The sequence below is a fragment of the Oncorhynchus nerka genome, linkage group LG3 (genome assembly GCF_034236695.1).
Source record: "Oncorhynchus nerka isolate Pitt River linkage group LG3, Oner_Uvic_2.0, whole genome shotgun sequence".
In the NCBI taxonomy this organism is placed as follows: Eukaryota; Metazoa; Chordata; class Actinopteri; order Salmoniformes; family Salmonidae; genus Oncorhynchus; species Oncorhynchus nerka.
Window position 1 is genome coordinate 55,678,214 of NC_088398.1, and position 25,430 is coordinate 55,703,643.

Here is a 25,430-nt window from a genome sequence, read left to right on the forward strand (position 1 = left end):
TGCATAACACTTGTATTTTCATCAACATTTATGATGAATATTTCTGTAAATTGCTGTGGCTCTCTGCAAAATCACCGGATGTTTTGGAAGCAAAACATTACTGAACGTAACGCGCCAATGTAAACTGAGATTTCTGGATATAAATATGAACTTTATCGAACATACATGTATTGTGTAACATGAAGTCCTATGAGTGTCATCTGATGAAGATCATCAAAGGTTAGTGATTCATTTTATCTCCATTTCTGCTTTATGTGACTCCTCTCTTTGGCTGGGAAAAAGGCTGTGTTTTTCTGTGACTAGGTGCAGACCTAACAATCGTTTGGTGTGTTTTCGTCGTTCGCCTTTTTGAAATTGAACAGTGTGGTGGGATTAGCAACGAGTTTATCTTTAAAATGGTGTAAAATAGTTGTATATTTGAGGAATTTCTATTGTTTTGAATTTGGCGCCCTGCACTTTCACTGGCTGTTGTCATATCGATCCCGTTAGCGGGATGTAAGCCATAAGAAGTTTTAAGAGCTGAAAACCTACCAAGTAGCAACCTTGAATGCATAATGTACTGTAGGAAAGGATCAGACATGGTACTGGGAGATGCAGATTGAGTAAGGTGGACTTAATGTACGTGTAATGACAGACAACACTTTAATCCGAAGATCAGTGTAAATTATAACAGGTTGGGGCTGGATGTGTGTGTGTCTGCATCTGGCAACTGTTACTTAAGTTGTAATCTCTACTGAGAGGAATGAAGTGTTGACTGTCCAACTCATCTTTACTGTTCAATGGGCCCTATGATGGCCTGCAATGGTGTATTGTCTCAAGTTGAGCCCGGAGCCCCATGGGCTTATAAATCTAGGGCCTCGATTATCACTCTCTCTCCATCTAAGAGCTCTGTTTCTGTGCCATGATGGGCAAAACAGATGCCCTGGATCAGCCCAGGCATGGATCCAGATCCAAGAGCAATGTGGGCCCTGGCCTCTGAAGGCTGATATCAGCATTAGAGAGGAGGAAGTAGAGGATTTATTTTAAACAAGAGTGATGAAGCTAGTGGAAGAGAAACTGCAGGCGAGAGAAAGACTGAACAGAGCAGCATTGGGTCTGGAGACCGAGAGAGAATGGAAAACATCTTATAAGGAAAGAGATTGCCAAAAGAAACAGCTGGACACATCTGCCCTGTTTGACTGTCCTGCTGTCTGCTGAGTCACCACATGTGAAGAGAAAGAGGGGGTTCTGGAACAGGAGCAGGCCCTTTGAAGCGTACGCTCTAGTATAAATAAAAGACCCTTTCATTTGTCTGGCTGTCTTCCTGTGACGAGTCAGTCAGTGCTGGAACAGCTAAGGGATCTCCCCCACTCCCGCCCTCCCTCCCTCTCTTTCGTCCTCCAACCATGGAGTGTCTGCTCCAGCCCAGGGATACGGCAGGCAGGGAAGCTAATTGACGAGTGTTGGCCTTTGTTTTACCGTGTCAGAGCAGCAGGACACCTGCTTTGTTTTACTGTGGCAAAGCAGCAGGACCAGCAGTGCACCTACTGTGTTTTACCGTGTCAGAGCTGTGCAGCAGGGCACCTACTGTGTTTTACCGTGTCAGAGCTGTGCAGCAGGGCACCTACTGTGTTTTACCGTGTCAGAGCTGTGCAGCAGGGCACCTACTGTGTTTAACCGTGTCAGAGCAGCAGGACCAGCAGGGAACCCATTTTGTTTTACCGTGTCAGAGCAGCAGGACACCTGCTTTGTTTTACTGTGTCAGAGCTGTGCAGCAGGGCCTCTGGGTTGGCTCCGGCACCGCTGTGGAGGGACAGGCAGATGGCCACCTGCTGGAGGGGTTCCCTCCAGGGGCCGCTCACTACCCAACTGTCTGTACCCCAAAACAAGGTCTAGTGTGTGGGACAGAGCACAGCACACATCCTCTATCTCAATACTGGTTAATTTGGTTGAGCTGTAGTTAAACCATACTGGTCCTTGGAAATCACAAAGGGAACAGTGAACTGAACAGTGAACTCAAAAGGAGGCAAAACAAAAACCTCTCCGCCAACCTACTGGCCGAGATGTGCATTGTCTTTTGGGCTCAAATGTTTCTGATTGTGTGCGCCAATCAATGCCGTTCACTTGTGTGTTTGACATTTTGCCTGAAACATCAGGCATTTATAAACAGGGGCTTTGTTGCCTGTGGCCTCAACGTGGACAAAAAGACGCATCCTACACAACATGCCAGCAGTGGGGTGGAGGTAGACGGCACTACACAAAGATAGGGTGGAGGAAGGACCTAGGCCAGGCACTCACATGTGTGGGCTGAGCTCGTAGAAGTTCCTGTTGCGATACTCCTCCACCTTCTGTGGTGTGTAGATGGGGAGAGACCTGTAGGGGTTCATGGAGATCACCACACTGCCGATGTACGTCTGCAGAGAGAGGGAACAAGACACCAGGGTATGATTATTAGAAATGATATATCACTACGCTGTCTATGTAGGTCTGCAGAGAGAGAGCGATAAAGAGTAGAGTGAAAGACATCAGGGTGTGATGGATTGACTAGTGTTCAGAGAACTTCTCTCAGGTAAGGAATACTGCTATGGTGTCTGAAAGTGATGTCTTGCTCAGCTCTGCTTTCAGGGAAGCACTGAGGTGAGAGGAGTTTCATTTTTGCATCCTCAGCTCTTCGCAGCTGGGAATTCTATCCTGCTGCATTGTTCAGGCATGTGGGAGCTAGAAAGGAGTGGAAAGAGCATCAGCACGGGAGACTTAAAAACAAAGGTAAAATGTCTGGAATCCCAGGATGCGGCTTCTCCCGTGACACCCATATCAGAGGGGAGTCTGGTAGATAGAGGAATGTAGGGGTAGTGGGCACGAGTAGAGGGGGGTATGGGTGAGGCTACATCTCCAAGTGGTGATGGCTGATATTAAAGGCACTGGACTCAAGTCATTGAAACAGATTTTGTCGGAAAGAAATGGGTCAGCTTGATGCAGCCGGGTCATTCTTTAAGTGCATTCTCTATGTATAGTACATCTTATTTCCATAAATTAGGATTGAGAAAAACATGAATTTATGTACTTTGTCATTGTTGCTTAGAGTGTGTTAAGAAAATTATACATAATAACGTCACATTTGGCATCGTTCCCCGGCTCCATTTATTACTGCAGAGTGAGATTGACGACAGTATGTACCTTACATTGAGATAGAAGAGGACTGCATTTTCAGGTGGTTCTAAACAACTCCGGATCCTCTCCACTCTCTCTGTTAAAATGGAAGTTATATAACCCACTCAGAACAGGAGAGTCAGACCTTTCCAAGGCAACACCACATCCCACTGCCTATTGTCAAAAAGTACATGGGAGGCATAATCGACTCTTTGGAGAACCCGAGGCGAGAATGGACAAGACAAATGGAGTGCTCCGAATAAAAGCAAACGCTGGCTTGGTAGGGTCACTGCTAGACGACCAGGGCCATTAAGGCAAAGTTAAGGCTGACGTGACAATGGCCTTTTTTAACAGGAAAAGCACGCAAGTGCACACACTCCCATGATCTCTCAGCCTCCCATAATGAGTGCATGTACACTCCCTTCTCCCCCTGAATACCTCAGATAATTGTGGTACAACGGGACTGGAGGGATATACAGTAGAGAACATTATCAGGACTTAAGAGAAGGGAATGCTTTGTGTAAAAAATGATGTTCTCCCTCAGCAAATGTTAAACTGGGTTTAGCATTAACAGAGTTAGATAATTTAATATATTCTCAATGTATTTGACACTCACATTATGCTTTAATGTTTTACGGCAAAGAAAACAGGGGCTTTCCAACCACAGGGACCATTGACCCTAACTGAACACCAGACTCAATAATAATAGTAACCAGATCACGGTCAGTTCCATTATATAAGTGTGTTGTCGTGATCTCCCATAGAAAAAAGGGGCAATTTCAAAAACGAGTTCTTTCAAGGATGAAAGTTAGGCAGTGCTGAGTAAATTACAGAGAAAGGGGAAATGTCTCCTCGCAGGACTTTGTAATTACAAGTTCCAAACACTAAAAGAAAATACTTTGCTTCCTCATTCCAAGCTAAGCATTATAATCCAGACATCAGTCTAACAACATTCCCATTAGATCGAAGCTAAAACAGCAAGACCTATTCAAGGGAATATGTATAGTCAACACAGATGAGATGTCATGCCATTTAAATGTGTGTTTGGCTCGTCAAAATAAATGGATGACATCAGAAGGGGAGTGGTCGTAGGATCAAAAAAAGGGTTGGCACTCAGAAATCAGATATTTCTCGCAGGAATCAAATATTTTCTTCTAAATCTCAGAAAAATAAAACCATTGAGATTGATGTTGTGGGCAGGGTGTCATGTACAACCGGTAAGGAACGAAAAGATTCACCTCATGAACGAAAACAACTGACACCATAACGAGTACTAGGGACACTCACCTAACAGGCCTGTAGCGATTAATAGCTTATTGTTGGCTGCAGCCAGCCAGTCAGCTTTTAAAGCCACTCCTGGTCAGTGGAGGTGGAAGACCCCACCCAAATATTATTACTGTACTACTTGTATCACTATGGGGTAGAGCAGAGGTGATAAAGACTATTATAAACTGGTTGGTTAAAACCCTGATTGGCTGACAGCATACCACGGGTATGACAAAAGTTATTTTTACAGCTCTAATTACTTTGGTAACCACTTTATAGTAGCAATAAGGCACCTCAGGGGTTTGTGACATATGGCCAGTATACCACGGCTAGGGGCTGTATCCAAGCACTCTGTGTTGCGTCGTGCATAAGAACAGCCCTTAGCCGTGGTATATTGGCCATATTCCACACCCCCTCGTGCCTTATTGCTTAAACATCCTCCCTAGACCATCGTTCCTTATGTCAGCTATACCACTTCAGTTTCCTCAGTACTGGTTTAAAGAGAGCCGTAGTTTATTTTCTGGATTGTTGTGGAAAGATAAGAAACCAAGCATGAACCATAAACTGTGCATGTCAAGAAGCAAGGGTGGATTAGGTGTTCCTAAGTATTTGTATTACTTGTCTTATAATGCAAGATACCAATTGTCATGGGGTTATAAACATGGAGGAATAGTAGGCCGCTGGGAGTGGCTAGAGGAAAACATTCTAACAGAACATAGCAATTTGATCTCAAAATAATCATTATGGTATTAGCTCAAGTTCCATTGGAAAATAGATAATCCACTACTTGAGTTTTCATTTGAAGTGGCAAAGATGCGTCATAAAAGGTTATCAATGGAGCATCTCTCCCTTCGTGTCCAATATGAAACAACCCATTGTTTACTGCAGAGAGAAAGACATAGGTTAATATTACCTGCCAACGCCAAAACATCAGTCAGGTGGGGCAGGTAGTAAGGGATGGTGATGTCAAACCAATTAAAGAGTTGATAGCAACGTTTGGCCTGAATTATATACAATTTCAGCCTTATTTACAGATCAAAATCAATAATACAATTTATTTCTCAAAGGGTATTGATGTGGGATCTAAAAGCGTGATGGACAACAAACAGAGGGACCGGGCTGCTAATGAGAAGGGAACCGTTTCTGCCTTATACAAGCTTGTTGGCCTCTCCTCCCCAAACGACATCCTTACTCAGTTACATTGGGAACAGGACTTGTGTGCATCTCTGACCGCAGTACAGTGGGATGCAATATGGAAAAACACAACATCTATATCCCGAATGTGAAAGGTATCAAATGAATCAAATGAAGGTTTTGCATATTACACCTAACAGGTTGAAAAAAAGGAATCAAAGCCTTTCAGATGTGGGTTGTTATGGCTGCGGTGGGGTTGGTACACTAATGCATCTGTTATGGAAATGTCCAGCTGCTAAAACATTTTGGGCCGAGGTAGATATGTTGTCTGGAATTTTGAATGCATGTATCCCACATTGTCCTGTGTGCCTGTTAGGTGTATGGTGGACAATATCCACCCTAGAACTACGCAACGCATCATTGGCCTACCTGCCAGTCAAACAAACAATACTTAGGAATTGGAAAGAGAGTAAACCACAGTGCTTCAGCATGGACATTTGGTTAAGGAAATTCATGGATTTATTGACTATGGAACAAGCAGCGTCGGCCCTGCAGGACTATGACAATGCTCTCGGAGACATTATAGGAACATATGTAAATCAAAAAGCATAGCCTAGTATATTATTTGTATGTGAATGGCGTTGAGCTTACACCAGTCCAGCCGACGCTTGGCATTGCACATGGTGATCTTAGGCTTGTCGGACAGGGTCACAGTGTCTCCCGACCCCTCCGGTCTCAGCCTCCAGTATTTATACTGCAAAGGTTGTGTTTGGGGGATAGGGTCAGTCTGTTATATCTGGAGTATTTATCCTGTCTGAATTCTCTCCCTCTCCTTGGACCAAGCCTCAGGACTACCTGATGACTCCTTGCTGTCCCCAGTCCACCTGGCCGTGCTGCTGCTCCAGTTTCAACTGTTCTGCCTGCGGCTATGGAACCCTGACCTGTTCACTGGACGTGCTACCTTGTCCTAGACCTGCTGTTTTCAACTCTCTAGAGACAGCATGAGCGGCAGAGATAATCCAAATGATCAGCTATGAAAAGCCAATTGACCTTTACTCCTGAGGTGCTGACCTGTTGCACCCTCTACAGCCACTGATTATTATTCATTGACCCTGCTGGTCATCTATGAACATCTTGGCCATGTTCTATTATAATCTCCACCCGGCACAGCCAGAAGAGGACTTGCCACCCCTCATAGCCTGGTTCAGCTAGATTTCTTCCTAGGTTCCGGCCTTTCTATGGAGTTTTTCCTAGCCACCGTGCTTCTACACTGGCATTGCTTGCCGTTTGGAGTTTTAGGCTGGGTTTCTGTACAGCACTTTGTGACATCAGCTGATGTATGAAGGGCTATATACAGTGCCTTGCGAAAGTATTCGGCCCCCTTGAACTTTGCGACCTTTTGCCACATTTCAGGCTTCAAACATAAAGATATAAAACTGTATTTTTTTGTGAAGAATCAACAAGTGGGACACAATCATGAAGTGGAACAACATTTATTGGATATTTCAAACTTTTTTAACAAATCAAAAACTGAAATATTGGGCGTGCAAAATTATTCAGCCCCCTTAAGTTAATACTTTGTAGCGCCACCTTTTGCTGCGATTACAGCTGTAAGTCGCTTGGGGTATGTCTCTATCAGTTTTGCACATCGAGAGACTGACATTTTTTCCCATTCCTCCTTGCAAAACAGCTCGAGCTCAGTGAGGTTGGATGGAGAGCATTTGTGAACAGCAGTTTTCAGTTCTTTCCACAGATTCTCGATTGGATTCAGGTCTGGACTTTGACTTGGCCATTCTAACACCTGGATATGTTTATTTTTGAACCATTCCATTGTAGATTTTGCTTTATGTTTTGGATCATTGTCTTGTTGGAAGACAAATCTCCGTCCCAGTCTCAGGTCTTTTGCAGACTCCATCAGGTTTTCTTCCAGAATGGTCCTGTATTTGGCTCCATCCATCTTCCCATCAATTTTAACCATCTTCCCTGTCCCTGCTGAAGAAAAGCAGGCCCAAACCATGATGCTGCCACCACCATGTTTGACAGTGGGGATGGTGTGTTGCTTTTACGCCAAACATAACGTTTTGCATTGTTGCCAAAAAGTTCAATTTTGGTTTCATCTGACCAGAGCACCTTCTTCCACATGTTTGGTGTGTCTCCCAGGTGGCTTGTGGCAAACTTTAAACGACACTTTTTATGGATATCTTTAAGAAATGGCTTTCTTCTTGCCACTCTTCCATAAAGGTCAGATTTGTGCAATATACGACTGATTGTTGTCCTTTGGACAGAGTCTCCCACCTCAGCTGTAGATCTCTGCAGTTCATCCAGAGTGATCATGGGCCTCTTGGCTGCATCTCTGATCAGTCTTCTCCTTGTATGAGCTGAAAGTTTAGAGGGACGGCCAGGTCTTGGTAGATTTGCAGTGGTTTGATACTCCTTCCATTTCAATATTATCGCTTGTACAGTGCTCCTTGGGATGTTTAAAGCTTGGGAAATCTTTTTGTATCCAAATCCGGCTTTAAAACTTCTTCACAACAGTATCTCGGACCTGCCTGGTGTGTTCCTTGTTCTTCATGATGCTCTCTGCGCTTTTAACGGACCTCAGACTATCACAGTGCAGGTGCATTTATACGGAGACTTGATTACACACAGGTGGATTGTATTTATCATCATTAGTCATTTAGGTCAACATTGGATCATTCAGAGATCCTCACTGAACTTCTGGAGAGAGTTTGCTGCACTGAAAGTAAAGGGGCTGAATAATTTTGCACGCCCAATTTTTCCGTTTTTGATTTGTTAAAAAAGTTTGAAATATCCAATAAATGTTGTTCCACTTCATGATTGTGTCCCACTTGTTGTTGATTCTTCACAAAAAAAATACAGTTTTATATCTTTATGTTTGAAGCCTAAAATGTGGCAAACGGTCGCAAAGTTCAAGGGGGACGAATACTTTCGCAAGGCACTGTAAATACATTTGATTGATTGTGTGTGGCTACTCGGCCATGGAAACCCATTTCATGAAGGTCCCGACGAACAATTCTTGTGCTGATGTTTCCAGAGGAAGTTCGGAACTGCGTAGTGCCTGTTGCAACCGAGGAGACAATTTTTACGAGCTACACGCTTCAGTACTCGCCGGTCCCGTTCTGTGAGCTCCTGTGGCCTACCACTTCGCGGCTGAGCTGTTGTCACTCCTAGATGTTTCCACTTCACAATAACAACACTTAGTTGACCGGGGTAGCTCTAGCAGGGCAGAAATTTGACAAACTGCCTTGTTGGAAAGGTGGCCTATGAAAGTGCCACGTTGAAAGTCACTGAGCTCTTCAGTAAGGCAATTCACTGCCAATGTTTGTCTATGGAGATTGCATGGATGTGTGCTCAATTTTGTACACCTGTCAGCAATTGGTGTGGCTGAAATAGCCGAATCCACATATAAATAAAATATATATTACTGTTGAGGAAAAACTAATTTTCCAGTTTTATACAAGATATTGCTAGGAAGTTCCCACTCAGGATAAAGCCAGAGTAACGTATTTACAAGGAGCACAGTCTTTAAATACTTCATCTACACAAAGAGCTGTTTAGCCCTCAAAGGGGAAGGTAAGCTGACAAAAGAGATGTGGTAATTGGCTTTACTTCATTAACAGAATTATACAAACAAGAACAGGTTCTGACCAATTCTCACAGCCTATGTGTCTAAGATAGGGGAGTGATAAGATCTTTAAAGAATAAACAGAGGAAACTAGATTTCTGCCTGGCTTTTAGTGACCTAAATAAAGTTAATGAGCCAGTAACAAATCACTCCTCTGTGCGGTATGTAAAGAGGTTACTGGACAGAGTGTAAAATTACCAGTTGAATAGTATGATTCAACTCAAGCATTTATACAGCACTAGACTTCAACAAAACCATTTTGCTCCAACATTACAGACTGACTTAGACCAACCATATGCTTTAGTTCACCGTTCGACAGAGAAATTTGAGGGCAGCTTAGATGTCATAAACAACTCATATAAACACAGGAAGCGATATGAACTTAACTAAAATATCACGAAGCTGAGGTAGCCAGGCAATCATAGTTGAGCGTGGTGACATCAATCTCTGGGCTCTGACTTGGCTCTGTCCTAGTCAGCAGTGAGGAGAGAACCAGGGCCATAATCATAGAGGCTGATGTCTGGAGACGCCAACTCACAGATAGGCAGGGGTTCCTGGGAGAAGCCAGGGAGCAGAGCCCTGAGACAAAGTCCTCATCCAGCCTCTATATTCCAGACCTGGGTTCAAATATTATTTGGAATAATTTCAAATATGTTATATATGCTTTCTTGAGCTTGCCTGTCTTAATGGACCAATAGAGTAGTGCCAAAACTGCACACCCTGACAATCTGGCACTCCAGGCAGGCATGCGCAATCGCTCAAAGTATTTGAAATATTTCAAATAGTATTGGAACACAGGTCTGCTCCATTCCCCCCCCAAGGGAAACTGCAGCAGCCAGTTGAATCTCCTCCCTGGAGCTCTGAATGTTCTGCCTCATTTGAGACATCTACATTCTTCAGTGATGTGACTTATTTATTGGTCAACTCAGGGCTTTGTGGTGAGGTTGCTGTATCTGTGCTGCTGTTTTTGGAGGCAAGGGCTAAAATGAATAGGCTAAGCACAGGCTCCAGCAGTAAGTTTAGAAACAATGAATGATGTATCTGCAGATTGCTTAAGTGCACACTTTGTGTTTGTCTAAGCTAAGTGTAAACATGCACTTTTAGGGAGAGTGAAGCTGAGGGAACAATAACACGGCTGAACCACGACATTGAGACTGAGGCAGCTGGGGCAAAATCCAGTTACACAGTCAAACGCATCTGAATGTTAGCATACATTCAAGCATAATGTGAGTTTCAAATACATTAAGAATATATTAAATTATATAACTCAGCTATGGCTAAACCCAGTTTAACACTTGCTGAGGGAGAACTTACATAGATCTCATTGTGGTCGAAGCGGTTCCTCAGGTTCATGATGAAGGAGTCTTCGTTGAGGGGTTCTAGCAGGACCATGTCCCCCACCCCTATCATGTTGTCCAGAAGTGACGTCTTCACCTCCATTTTGGAATCAGCAGTCCCCCCTGTAAAGAAGAATAACAAATGGAATACATTAGACGCAGGCTGTGATTTTAAAGCAAGAGAACAGGGGATGAACATGGATATTGCTGAGCAAAAGTAAGTTGTTGCTATAGATTACATTATCTGCGGTCTGTTAGTCAATGCATCAACTCCAGAACTTCAGTCATGAACTCCTATGAAGATCAGGCACTCATGCTTGTGCAGTGATAATCTAATCTGGGATAGTGATGCATATGAGGGCTTGATTGACAGTCCACCATTTTATAGTAGTCCATAGTCCAATTGTAATCCAGCTGTGGTCTGTCTGGAGAGTTTGTGTCAAAGACAGTCAGTGCCACTCCCCCAACCGAGCCAAACCCCCCCCCTCCCATCCATATATCCCTGTCCAGACCAGATAGCATGCTCCCTGCTGATCCAATCGCTGTAATCCCCTCACATTAACTTGCCTCATCCAGGTCCATCATGGTATTTGACTTATACAAATGTCTGTCTTACATTGCACTACATACTGAAATTAATGCCCACAGCTTGATGGCACCAACTCTGTGCTGTACAGTATGATGCAGGTAAAAACAAAACTTTCCCAAAAATTCTGACAGTCACAGCATGTTTCAGTGTGTTATCACACTATGCCAATATTACAAGACACCTTTGAAGAAAATAACCCAAACTAACCCAGAAGCCCATGTTTGTGCGTAGTGCTTGTTTCTGCTGATCTAAAGAGCTGGGTTAGAAGGGGGGAACTGAACAATAGACGATGAGCACATTGCTTCACCCCAGCCCATCTGTTACAACAGCGCACAGTGTTCGGGGTAGAGCAAAGCCCTGTATCAAGGCCTTGAATGTCCCTAGGCCACTCTTTATCTCCATCCCTATAGCACTAGGATTAGTGTCCACAGGAGATGGGAAAAAATGGGCGAAAAACTGCAACCCCCAGCAGTGTCTTTGTCTCCAGTTTTCTGGTTTGGATCTCTCCCCCCTTCTTTCCAAATATTACCCCCGGTTTGCTGTTAAGCAGCTGGGACAGAAAGGTACTGGTTGCAGAACGCTTCCCAGGTTTCGTGTCTCTGGGCTCAGTGCACCCCCCAAAATGGCACCATATTCCATATAGTGCACTACTTTTGACAGAGCCCTCTGGTCAAAACTAGTGCACTATTATAGAGCAGTGATTCTCAACTGGTGGTTCACGACTCAAAAGTTTTGAATGGTCGTGGGTGTCTGAGTAAAAAAAAGAAATCTACTTTTTGGGTGGGTATTTTTATTTATGACAAAATACTAAATTCTGAACTTTGATGAGTTAAACAAGGTGTAAAGTGTGTAGAAATGAAAATGTTTATACATTTAACCTTTAAACAAGTTTTCAATCACATCATTTTCAATATAGAGCTAATAGCAGCAATATTTTGGTTGATTTTGTGGTTTCAGAGTTCATAAAAATGTTTCATTAAGAATATGGGTAAAACGTAATTGACAATGAAAGAAGTGGGCATGTTGTTACCTTGTCATACAATTACTACATTTCCTATCAATATAGCAATATAAATCGTTTTCCAGATAGCGTTTTGATTATTATTTTTTGCATTGCGAATATTGAGTAGCAACTGAGACAACATGGTCGAATTTGGGTCCTGGGGCAAAACCAGTAGAGAATGAAACACTGCGATAGAGAATAGGGTACCATTTGGGACATAGCCTCTCTGAGGAGCAAACCCAACCCCAACTCTGCCTCAAGCCATGCAAACATTCATGGACCACCGGGAGGTCAAGTGTGAGGTCCGTTCTTCCATTACATAATTCCCTGAGGAATCTCTCAAGTCCACTGTGTGCCGAGTTGTGAGGTTTGAACAGGCATCTCTCAAACGGCCTCAAACCAAACAGTCGCTGAACACACACATCCCGCAGAATTTGAGATGGCTATGTTTAGAACAGTTTGTTATCGGCTGATCGAGCTCCTCTGAAGACCTCAGGCTATAGGGCTTAATGGACTTCTGGTTCCACAGACAGCAGTTTATTTGATTTAGGATCCGCACCCCACCGTCTAATTCACTTAAAAGGCAAAACGGCCCAGAACTATATAAGTGAGCATTGTATGTATAGTATACTTCTCCAGGTGCATGTAATGCAAGGACATCAACAAGGATCAGGTGCGTGGCAGAAGAGACAGATCTGGATGAGCTACTGCCCTGCCAGCCTGGTAGCCTAGTACCCCAGGTTCAGACATCCCTGCCAGGCAGCACCATTAGCGGCCAGTGACGCAACACTGAGCAGCCTCCCTCCATATCGAATCCTATTGAGAGACAACGGGAGAAAAAGGACAGAGGCATAGAGAAAGAGGACAGAGAAAGGGAGAATGAGAGAGGGGCATAAAGAAAGGACAGAGGGAGAATGAGAGAGGGGCATAAAGAAAGGACAGAGGGAGAACGAGAGGCATAGAGAAAGAGGACAGAGAAAGGGAGAATGAGAGAGGGGCATAAAGAAAGGACAGAGGGAGAACGAGAGGCATAGAGAAAGAGGACAGAGAAAGGGAGAACGAGAGAGGGGCATAAAGAAAGGACAGAGGGAGAACGAGAGGCATAGAGAAAGAGGACAGAGAAAGGGAGAACGAGAGAGGGGCATAAAGAAAGGACAGAGGGAGAACGAGAGGCATAGAGAAAGAGGACAGAGAAAGGGAGAACGAGAGAGGGGCATAAAGAAAGGACAGGGGGAGAACGAGAGGCATAGAGAAAGAGGACAGAGAAAGGGAGAACGAGAGAGGGGCATAAAGAAAGGACAGGGGGAGAACGAGAGGCATAGAGAAAGAAAGGATAGAGAGAGGGAGAACAAGAGAGGCAGAGAGAGAGCTAGCCAGATAGCCACCTACCTTCCATAGCATTAGTTTTAGGGGATTTTTGCCTGTTAAACTATCTGGTTAGCTACATTATTACGATTCACATAAAGCTAGCTACCGGAGTTCGGAAGTAAAACATTTGCTTTGTGTTCATTTCTTTCCATCTCTATTGTCATGGTGCTGGCTGGAAGAAGGTTCAGTGGATGGGTAAGTCCACAGTAAATCAATAGGGCTAACTGGCCAGCAAGCTAGCCACAAAGAATTGGTAGCTCGCCAGTTACCCACAAAAAATGGCACCTACCCATGAACCCCCCCCTCTATTTCCATTTACTGTAACCATACTCGTCACACACTGAGCAACGACTGACAGACACAAGACATTGAAAAGTATTTGAAATTTGCTCAGTCCAAATCTGAACCAATTGTAGCAGTCTGTGTCACAAGTTAAGACAACACAGTACAGTGCAAAGAAAAGTAGAGTATGTCAGTATAATACAATACTTACTGTAGAGTAAGTTAGTTTAGTATAGTACACTGGACTTCGATAACCAAAAGAGACTTTCAAACTCAAGGGGTCATAACATAGCCAACGCCACATTCTTTCTGCAGACATCTTTTAATCTTAATTTTGGAAAACGTGGTCACAAACTGAGGGAGATTTCACAGTCATTCGGTTACCAAACTTTACATCTGCACTGTTCGAGTAAATGTATTTTTCATAGCCGCGGGAAATAGGGGTGCTGAAGTACCCCCTGATAAATCACAATTAATGTTTTTTTGTAACAATCAATGTGGAAATTGTTGAAATTAGTCCTTGTGCATAGAGTTCTATCATTTGTTTAACTTCACAATCGATGGTTTTTGTTTGGCATACCTTTAAAGTGAAAAAGATTGGAGCCTCTGCATCATTCAGTTACCATGGCATTTCCCCATATGTAAAGTCTACTTAAATGTCTATGTTACATGGAGGTCTTGGTCCTGTGATTACGAAGCAAGTCACCAAGAACATATTGGTGCTGGCTCACCTCCAGCGTTTGACATTGCCCCATATTTCCAGACTAAAGTAGAGAATATATAATTTAAAGGTTCCTGGAATGGGACCATGAGTAATTTACCATTTGCATATGGTGGTATGAACTGTAAAATAATCCCCCTCTCCCAGCCCAACAGACAGCCTCAAACACACAAAGATCTGGCACTATTAGTTTTATTACAATAAATACAGAAAAATACACATGTAAAAGCTTAATTACAAAAAGGAATATTAGTGAGAATATAGCCATAATACAAACAAAAGAAAGGAGAATGGAATATATTTGAAAAGCCTAAAATTGAAAAATACATTGAGAGCGGAGCCTCAAACATATGAACAATCGGATTTCACTTATTTTGGAAAATAGCCCTAATGTTGAAACAAACATTGTTGTCATCCAGGTTTTAAAAAGAACCAAGAGTTCAGTCTAATTACTGTTTTCACTTGCCATGGAAAAAAATATTGCGATACTGGCATCGTCACAACCCTAGCATGTACATGTACACGTCTCTACATAAACCCTGCAAGATACTTTTACTTAGCCTCACTTCAACACAACTTGGTAGACTTGCACATTCCTAAATGTCTTTCAGTCCTTCCCTGCATTTATCAGGGATGCAAACTGCTGAGGGCCCAAAACGGTGACGCTTTCTTTTTGCACTGAAACATGCAAAAAAAAACAATCCCTGCTAAGGGGAAATGCAGGTTAACTAATTAAACAAAGAATATGATCTACATGATCAGTCTCTGTGTGTAAAATAAAAAGTGGTTCATGTGAACCTCACAGCTAAAAAAAATGTAAACAAAGCAATCCAATGTAATTTGTTGCCTAGACTTTACTGCAAATGACACTCAAGTCTTGAGAAAAAAAACAATACACTAATATTGCAGTTAGGAATGAAAGCCTTTATAATGGAATGCTTGTGACCACACACATAAATATTGCACTTGGGGAAAAAAACATCTTGAAATAGAATTAAACAGACAGGCATTCTATGTTTGCTCACTGGAGAGACGCTATCCGAGGCGGTGCAGCCAACGGGTTTCTCCACGCATCGCACCGACAGAAACAAACACCTTTCTGGTAAGAAGAGGGGCGTGGGCGTATGCCTTATGGCTAACGAGACATGGTGTGATGAAAGAAACATACAGGAACTCAAATCCTTCTGTTCACCTGATTTAGAATTCCTCACAATCAAATGTAGACCGCATTATCTACCAAGAGAATTCTCTTCGATTATAATCACAGCCGTATATATCCCCCCCCCCCCCCAAACAGACACATCGATGGCTCTGAACGAACTTTATTTAACTCTTTGCAAACTGGAAACCATTTATCCGGAGGCTGCATTCATTGTAGCTGGGGATTTTAACAAGGCTAATCTGAAAACAAGACTCCCTAAATTTTATCAGCATATCGATTGCGCAACCAGGGGTGGAAAAACCTTGGATCATTGTTACTCTAACTTCCGCGACACATATAAGGCCCTGCCCCGCCCCCCTTTCGGAAAAGCTGACCACGACTCCATTTTGTTGATCCCTGCCTACAGACAGAAACTAAAACAAGAGGCTCCCACGCTGAGGTCTGTCCAACGCTGGTCCGACCAAGCTGACTCCACACTCCAAGACTGCTTCCATCACGTGGACTGGGATATGTTTCGTATTGCGTCAGATAACAACATTGACGAATACGCTGATTCGGTGTGCGAGTTCATTAGAACGTGCGTTGAAGATGTCGTTCCCATAGCAACGATTAAAACATTCCCTAACCAGAAACCGTGGATTGATGGCAGCATTCGCGTGAAACTGAAGCGCCTTTTAATCAGGGCAAGGTGTCTGGTAACATGACCGAATACAAACAGTGCAGCTATTCCCTCTGCAAGGCTATCAAACAAGCTAAGCGTCAGTACAGAGACAAAGTAGAATCTCAATTCAACGGCTCAGACACAAGAGGCATATGGCAGGGTCTACAGTCAATCACGGACTACAGGAAGAAATCCAGCCCAGTCACGGACCAGGATGTCTTGCTCCCAGGCAGACTAAATAACATTTTTGCGCGCTTTGAGGACAATACAGTGCCACTGACACGGCCTGCAACGAAAACATGCGGTCTCTCCTTCACTGCAGCCGAGGTGAGTAAGACATTTAAACGTGTTAACCCTCGCAAGGCTGCAGGCCCAGACGGCATCCCCAGCCGCGCCCTCAGAGCATGCGCAGACCAGCTGGCCGGTGTGTTTACGGACATATTCAATCAGTCCCTATACCAGTCTGCTGTTCCCACATGCTTCAAGAGGGCCACCATTGTTCCTGTTCCCAAGAAAGCTAAGGTAACTGAGCTAAACGACTACCGCCCGGTAGCACTCACTTCCGTCATCATGAAGTGCTTTGAGAGACTAGTCAAGGACCATATCACCTCCACCCTACCTGACACCCTAGACCCACTCCAATTTGCTTACCGCCCAAATAGGTCCACAGACGATGCGATCTCAACCACACTTCACACTGCCCTAACCCATCTGGACAAGAGGAATACCTATGTGAGAATGCTGTTCATCGACTACAGCTCGGCATTCAACACCATAGTACCCTCCAAGCTCGTCATCAAGCTCGAGACCCTGGGTCTCGACCCCGCCCTGTGCAACTGGGTACTGGACTTCCTGACGGGCCGCCCCCAGGTGGTGAGGGTAGGCAACAACATCTCCTCCCCGCTGATCCTCAACACTGGGGCCCCACAAGGGTGCGTTCTGAGCCCTCTCCTGTACTCCCTGTTCACCCACGCACGCCTCCAACTCAATCATCAAGTTTGCGGACGACACAACCGTGGTAGGCTTGATTACCAACAACGACGAGACGGCCTACAGGGAGGTGAGGGCCCTCGGAGTGTGGTGTCAGGAAAATAACCTCACACTCAACGTCAACAAAACTAAGGAGATGATTGTGGACTTCAGGAAACAGCAGAGGGAACCCCCTCCTATCCACATCGATGGAACAGTAGTGGAGAGGGTAGCAAGTTTTAAGTTCCTCGGCATACACATCACAGACAAACTGAATTGGTCCACTCACACAGACAGCATCGTGAAGAAGGCGCAGCAGCGCCTCTTCAACCTCAGGAGGCTGAAGAAATTCGGCTTGTCACCAAAAGCACTCACAAACTTCTACAGATGCACAATCGAGAGCATCCTGGCGGGCTGTATCACCGCCTGGTACGGCAACTGCTCCGCCCTCAACCGTAAGGCTCTCCAGAGGGTAGTGAGGTCTGCACAACGCATCACCGGGGGCAAACTACCTGCCCTCCAGGACACCTACACCACCCGATGTTACAGGAAGGCCATAAAGATCATCAAGGACATCAACCACCCGAAGCCACTGCCTGTTCACCCCGCTATCATCCAGAAGGCGAGGTCAGTACAGGTGCATCAAAGCTGGGACCGAGAGACTGAAAAACAGCTTCTATCTCAAGGCCATCAGACTGTTAAACAGCCACCACTAACATTGAGTGGCTGCTGCCAACACACTGACACTGACTCAACTTCAGCCACTTAATGGGAATTGATGGGAAATGATGTAAATATATCACTAGCCACTTTAAACAATGCTACCTTATATAATGTTACTTAGCCTACATTATTCATCTCATATGCATACGTATATACTGTACTCTATATCATCGACTGCATCCTTATGTAATACATGTATCACTAGCCACTTTAACTATGCCACTTTGTTTACATACTCATCTCATATGTTATATACTGTACTCGATACCATCTACTGTATCTTGCCTATGGTGCTCTGTACCATCACTCATTCATATATCCTTATGTACATATTCTTTATCCCCTTACACTGTGTATAAGACAGTAGTTTTGGAATTGTTAGTTAGATTACTTGTTGGTTATTACTGCATTGTCGGAACTAGAAGCACAAGCATTTCGCTACACTCGCATTAACATCTGCTAACCATGTGTATGTGGCAAATAAAATTTGATTTGATTTATTATAGTGTCCACTATAGACGTCGATCAAGTGCACAGGGCTACATGTGTGCAAAAATAACTTTCACGGAGTAAAAATAAATAAAAATGTATAATACCCCCTCAATCACACACACGTTACTATCAAGTTCAACACAACAAAGACTTTCTGCCTGTGGACATCTGTTCTACAATGTGCCAGCAAAAGTGAGAAACAGGGAAAGTGTGGTGTTCCTTTCACCTCTATAGTGGCATCCAGCTTAAGCCAGGCCCAGCTCCGTTTAATCCCTGAATCCACTTAACAAGCAATGCCTAATTTTTCACCTAATTCTCTCATTCTGAATATTAACCACATACTGTAGAGATAAACCATTAGTTAACAGATCGTGGTTAGTTCGTTACGGCAAGGAGTCGTATATCATTTAATGGTTAGGTTACTAATGTTAGCTCATCTGATGTTGTAACGTTAGTTAGCTAGCTAGCTAACGTTAGCTGTCTTGCTTTGCTAGCAAGCAAATTTTTCACACCATATGCTCAAATATTTGATCAGATAAGATGGCTAATGTTGCTCAACATTTCTCTGGCTAACTAACGAAAAATTCAATCCAGCTAGCAAGATACTTAATGCTGATACTTGTTCCACCACACTTTCTCCCTCACCTCACACTTTCCAAATACCAGTAGTTTTTCAGTTACAGCTCATGAAGTACACTTCATCACCTTCTCAACCCCGTCTCCGTGGTCAGGCTTTTCACCTAACGTTACCTCTATCTTTCAGGGGACTTGCTGCTTTAACTGGCAAGCTGACTTTCCAGAGAACAAACTGATGCTGTAACTAGTAATTTTGTTCTCTTCTTTCTTCAGTTGCGTGCTGCGCTGCAATCTGTTGTAAACGATTGGCTGAGCCTTAGGTACAGCCAGTATTGCTCCGAACGCGCATCACTCGTTCGTTTACAACCAGTAGTGATACATTATTCAATTTCTGTTAGTCACTTGTCTGTGGAACGTGTTCAGTTTGTGTTTCAGTTGATGAATCTTGTTAAGTTCATACAAATATTTAGACGTGTTAAGTTTGCTGAAAATAAAACACAGTTGACTGTGGAGATGTAAATGTTTTTGCTGAGTTTACAATAAAAAACATTTAGAATCAAAGGCAGGTAAAATAGCAAGTGGGCTAGGTGCTAAATGCATTTTAGATTGCGACAAGGACTATGAAAAAGAGTCTCTAAAAGTGGGTTTTTAAGGACCGTTTTAGTGTTGGAGCTCAGAACTCAGATGGTCAGGGAGAGCATTCTATAGACAAGGGTAAGGGTGCAGAAGGCTCTGTCCGCCATAGTTCTGAGACAGTCAGAGAGATAGAACATAATGCAAGCCCAACTTTCTCCTAAAGGTAACCTCACCCCTGGTCAGTCCTGCAACTTTGAATACAATAAAGCTCCTCATTCAGAAAATAACAAACAAATAGGCCTATATTGCTTATTTGGACACTGTCAACAAACCTCCAAAACGAGCTTCAACGCCATACAACACTCCTTCCGTGGCCTCCAACTGCTCTTAAATGCTAAATGTATGCTCTTCAACCAATCGCTGCACGCCCGACTAGCATCACTACTCTGGACCCTTCTGACCTAGAATATGTGGACAACCATAAATACCTAGGTGTCTGGCTAGACTGTAAACTCTCCCACCCGTAGCATGCACTCCAGCAGGTATATTTCACTGGTCATCTCCAAAGTGAACACCTGCTTTGGCCACCTTCCCTTCCAGTTCTCTGCTGCCAATGACTGGAACGAATTACAAAAAAAAAAAAAATCACTGAAGTTGGAGATTTATCTCCCTCACTAACTTTAAGCGCCAGCTGTCAGAGAGCTTACAAATCACTGCAGCTATACACAGCCCATCTGTAAATAGCCCATCCAACCAACTACATACCTCATCCCCATATTTGTTTTTCTGCAAACCAGTATATCTACTTGCACGTCCTCATCTGCACATATCACTCAAGTGTAAATTGCTAAATTGTTATTACTTCGCCGCTATTGGCCTATTTCCTTACCTCCTTACTTTATTTGAAGACACTGTATACAGATTTTTCTATTGTGTTATTGACTGTAGGTTTGTTTATCCCATGTGTAACTCTGTTGTTGTCTTTGTCGCATTGCTTTGCTTTATCTTGGCCAGGTCACAGTTGTAAATGAGAACTTGTTCTCAACTGGCCTACCTGGTTAAATAAAATAAATATTTTAAACACCAGCTCAATTATACCATTTAAAAATGTATGCCAATTCATTTAAATCCTTATGGGCAAATTAGATAGACATCCTCTGATATTAGCTACAGTAGAGCAGAGGTTCTTAGAATTTCTTATCAAATGTAAAGGTCAGGCAACAGGTCCGGGTTAAAAGACAACTAGATAATAAGTTGAATAATGAGTAGAAAGTGCTCAATTCTGCCGAGTCAGGAGGAATAAGGATTAGGACCTACTTGGAGGAAAGAGTTATGGACAGACAGCTGAAAGAAATTAGCTGAACATAATTCTCTTCTGACAAATTCCGGACCAATGACATACAGCGCATTCGGAAAGTATTCAGACCCATTGACTTTTTCCACATTTTGTTAGTTACAGCCCTAATCTAAAATGGATTAAATAGAGAGAATTCCTCATCAATCTACATACAATACCACATAATGACAAAGTGAACAGGTTTAGAAATGTTTGCACATTTATAAAAAATAAAAAATAAAATAAGTATTCAGACCCTTCGCAATGAGACTCAAAATTGAGCTCAGGTGCATCCTGTTTCCATTTATCATCCTTGAGATATTTCTACAATTTGATTGAGTCCACCTGTGGTAAATTCAGATGATTGGATATGATTTGGAAAGACACCTGTCTATTGAAAAAATAAATGTAACCTTTATTTAACTAGGCAAGTCTAGATAAAGGTCCCACAGCTGACCGTGCATGTCTGCAGCATTCAAAGTCCCAAAGGACACAGTCAACTACATCATACTTAAATGGAAGAAGTTTGGAACCACAAAGACTCAAAGGCCAAACTGAGCAATCAGCAGAGAAGAGCCTTGGTCAGGGAGGTGACCAAGAAACCAATGGTCACTCTGACAGAGCTCCAGAGTTCTGTGGAGATGGGAGAACCTTCCAGCTCATCCAGGATGGTACATCAATGCGAGCTGTGGCAAGAAGGTTTGCTGTGTCTGTCAGCGTAGTGTCCAGAGCATGGAGGCGCTACCAGGAGACAGGCCAGTACATCAGGAGACGTGGAGGAGGCCGTAGGAGGGCAACAACCCAGCAGCAGGACCGCTACCTCCGCCTTTGTGCAAAGAGGAGCAGGAGGAGCACTGACAGAGCCCTGCAAAATGACCTCCAGCAGGCCACAAATGTGTATGTGTCTGCTCAAACGGTCAGAAACAGACTCCATGACGGTGGTATGAGGGCCCGACGTCCACAGGTGGGGGTTGTGCTTACAGCCCAACACCGTGCAGGACGTTTGGCATTTGCCAGAGAACACCAAGATTGGCAAATTCGCCACTGGCGCCCTGTGCTCTTCACAGATGAAAGCAGGTTCACACTGAGCATGTGACAGACTTGACAGAGTCTGGAGACGCCGTGGAGAACGTTCTGCTGCCTGCAACATCCTCCAGCATGACCGGTTTGGCGGTGGGTCAGTCATGGTGTGGAGTGGCATTTCTTTGGGGGGCCGCACAGCCCTCCATAGCCTGACTGCCACTAGGTACCGAGATGAGATCCTCAGACCCCTTGTGAGACCATATGCTGGTGCGGTTGGCCCCAGTTATTCCTAATGCAGGACAATGCTAGACCTCATGAGGCTGGAGTGTGTCAGCAGTTCCTGCAAGAGGAAGACATTGATGCTATGGACTGGTCCGCCCGTTCCCCAGACCTGAATCCAATTGAGCACATCTGGGACATCATGTCTCGCTCCATCCACCACAGACTGTCCAGGAGTTGGCGGATGCTTTAGTCCAGGTCTGGGAGGAGATCCCTCAGGAGACCATCCTCCACCTCATCAGGAGCATGCCCAGGCGTTGTAGGGAGGTCATCCAGGCACGTGGAGGCCACACACACTACGGAGCCTCATTTTGACTTGTTTTAAGGACATTACATCAAAGTTGGATCAGCCTGTAGTGTGGTTTTCCACTTTAATTTTGAGTGTGACTCCAAATCCAGACCTCCATGGGTTGATCAATTTGATTTCCATTGATAATGTGTGATTTCGTTGTCAGCACATTCAACTATGTAAAGAAAAAAGTATTTAATAAGAATATTTCATTCATTCAGATCTAGGATGTATTATTTTAGTGTTCCCTTAATTTTTTGAGCAGTGTAGTTAGCTAGCTAACGATAGATACTGAAACAGATTGTCGTTTTGCTATGTTTTTGGGAAAGAACATTGTTTGAATCCATGAGCAAGCTAGCCTTTTTTTATTGATCAGGCTGTAGGTGCGCGAGACAACTTTACCATCATGATAGCGTACCTATCAATGAATCATTGTGACACATTAAATACGAGTGATAGTATAATTAGTGTAAATACGGAAAAAAATGTATGAAAGCGTTAAATTATGTTATGTGACGTGCAGTCATATTCAGGTCCTGATTGGTAAACAAGCTGTTCAGGAGTCTTACGGCTTGGGTGTAGCAGCTGTTTAGAAGTCTCTTGGACCTAGGCTTGGCGCTCCGGTACCGCATGCTGTGCGTTAGCAGAGAGAACAGTCTATGACTAGGGTGGCTGGAGTCTGACCATTTTTAGGGCCTTCCTCTGACACCACCTGGTATAGAGGTCCTGGATGGCAGGAAGCTTGGCCACAGTGATGTACTGGGCCGTACGCACTAAACCTCCGTAGTGCCTTGCAGTCGGAGGCCGAGCAGTTGCCACACCAGGCAGTGATGCAACCCGTCAGGATGCTCTCGATGGTGCAGCTGTAGAACTTTGAGAATCTGAGGACCCGTGCCAAATCTTTCCAGTCACTTGAGGCAGGTTTTAGGTTTTGTCATGCCCTCTTCACAACTGTCTTAGTGTGCTTGGATCATGTTATTTTGTTGGTGATGTGGAGGCCAAGGAACTTGAAGCTCTCAACCTGCTCCACTACAGCCCCGTTGATGAGAATGGGGGTGTGCTCAGTCCTCCTTTTCCTGTAGTCCACAATCATCTCATTTGTCTTGGTTACGTTGAGGGAGAGGTTGTTGTTCTTGCACCACACGGCCAGGTCTCTGAACTCCACCCTACAGGCTGTCTCGTCGTTCATCAGGCCTACCGCTATTGTGTCATCAGCAAACTTGATGTGTTGGAGTCGTGCAGTCATGAGTGAACAGGGAGTACAGGAGAGGACTGAGCACGCCTTGGTAATCCGTCTGGCCCCATGATCCCAATGTTGACCTGTTTAAAGGTCGTACTCACATCGGATGCGGAGAGTGTGATCACACAGTCATCCGGAACAACTGATGCACTCACGCATGTTTCATTGTTACTTCCCTCGAAGGGAGCATAGTGTCTTGCAAAAGTATTCACCCCGTTTGGCATTTTTTCTATTTTGTCCTCTTACAACCTGGAATTGGTTCCCCAAAGTCAATACTTTGTAAAGCCACCTTTTGCAGAAATTAAAGCTGCAAGTCTCTTGGGGAATGTCTCTATAAGATTGGTACATCTAGCCAATTGGCTTTTCAGTAGAAGCGAGAGGAAAAATTACTACCTCTGTCTTTTACGCAAGAATCACTCAGAGCCCTCAGCTGGCCACTTACGCAATGTAGTCGTTTACGCTCATTCTTCAAAATAAAGGCCTGAAACTACGTCTAAAAGCTGTAGACACCTTAAGGAAGCCACAGAAAAAGGAATCTGGTTGATATCCCTATCAGTGGGCAATAGGGATGCATAGAAAGACGGGGGTTTCAAAATAAGAGTCACTTCCTGATTGGATTTTTCTCAGGATTTCGCCTGCAATATCAGTTCTGTTATACTCACAGACAATATTGTTATAGTTTTTGAAACTTTAGGGTGTTTTCTATCCTAAGCTGTCAATTATATGCATTATCTAGCATCTGGTCCTGAGAAATAGGCAGTTTACTTTGGGAACGTTATTTTTCCCAAAATAAAAATAGTGCCCCCTCGTTTCAAGAGCCCATAAAACGGCAGCCATTCTCTCCGGTGCCATGAGAGGAGTAGAGAGGATATCCCAACATCTGTAGCCTAGCCTCCTGTGCTGGTCTCATACTTCAAAAGCATATTTCCTGGTGGCCTATCCAAAATTCCACACTGGAGATGCAAACCAGGAACAGCAGGCATCAGGAGAGATGGAACATGAACATTACCAGAAAGAACATGAATGTTTCATGATGGAACAGGGAATGATCAGGGAACAAGGACTTTAATAAATCGCAGTTGAAGTCGACAATCATATAGAACTTGATGCAACATGGATCTGTCAGTGATTGCCTGGCTGCTGTCAGAGCTAGAACTCAAATGGCAAGCACTGCATCTCTCTACTCAGACAGTAGAGCTGAGCCGGTAGTGCTGCACCTCTCCATCACCCTCACAACCACCCGTCTTGAGCCAGAGCTAATACACAGTACACACACCTCAGTAGTACTCACCACAGGCAGATCAGAGCAAACACCATTCATCACCATGGCTGAGGGACTTTGCTCCTAAACAACGTGGCAACTAGCCTAGAGGGCAAACACATTGTTCTGGATACAGATGAGGGTTGAACACAACAGGATAAACTATGCAAACACTAGACAAATACAAATTTCCTTATCAAATCATTTCACCTAGCTGCGTTTCCAAATCAATAATTTTTTATCCCAATGGGTAAATTAATAGCTATTAAGACAGGAACTCCCCAATCGCCGAGGCAGGACCACAACATCCACTATAAGCATATGGGAAATTCCAAGGTAACAGTGTTTTTTGTTTGCATGTCAAACAA

The 25,430-nt window shown here is 43.9% G+C and overlaps 1 protein-coding gene across 4 annotated transcripts in view; it reads right to left on the minus strand.

The window, feature by feature from the left end:
- Positions 1-25,430, minus strand: part of LOC115111174 (unconventional myosin-Ib-like) — a 155,581-nt gene that overhangs the window by 123,801 nt on the left and 6,350 nt on the right. For all 4 annotated transcript variants that reach the window (XM_065013600.1, XM_065013604.1, XM_029637070.2 and 1 more), the window contains exons 2-3: positions 10,490-10,635; positions 2,278-2,393 (exon numbers count right to left, since the gene is read on the minus strand). In XM_065013600.1, coding sequence (XP_064869672.1) covers positions 2,278-2,393; positions 10,490-10,615 — 242 coding nt within the window. In that variant the 5' untranslated portion in view covers positions 10,616-10,635. The remainder of the gene's footprint in view (positions 1-2,277; positions 2,394-10,489; positions 10,636-25,430) is intronic.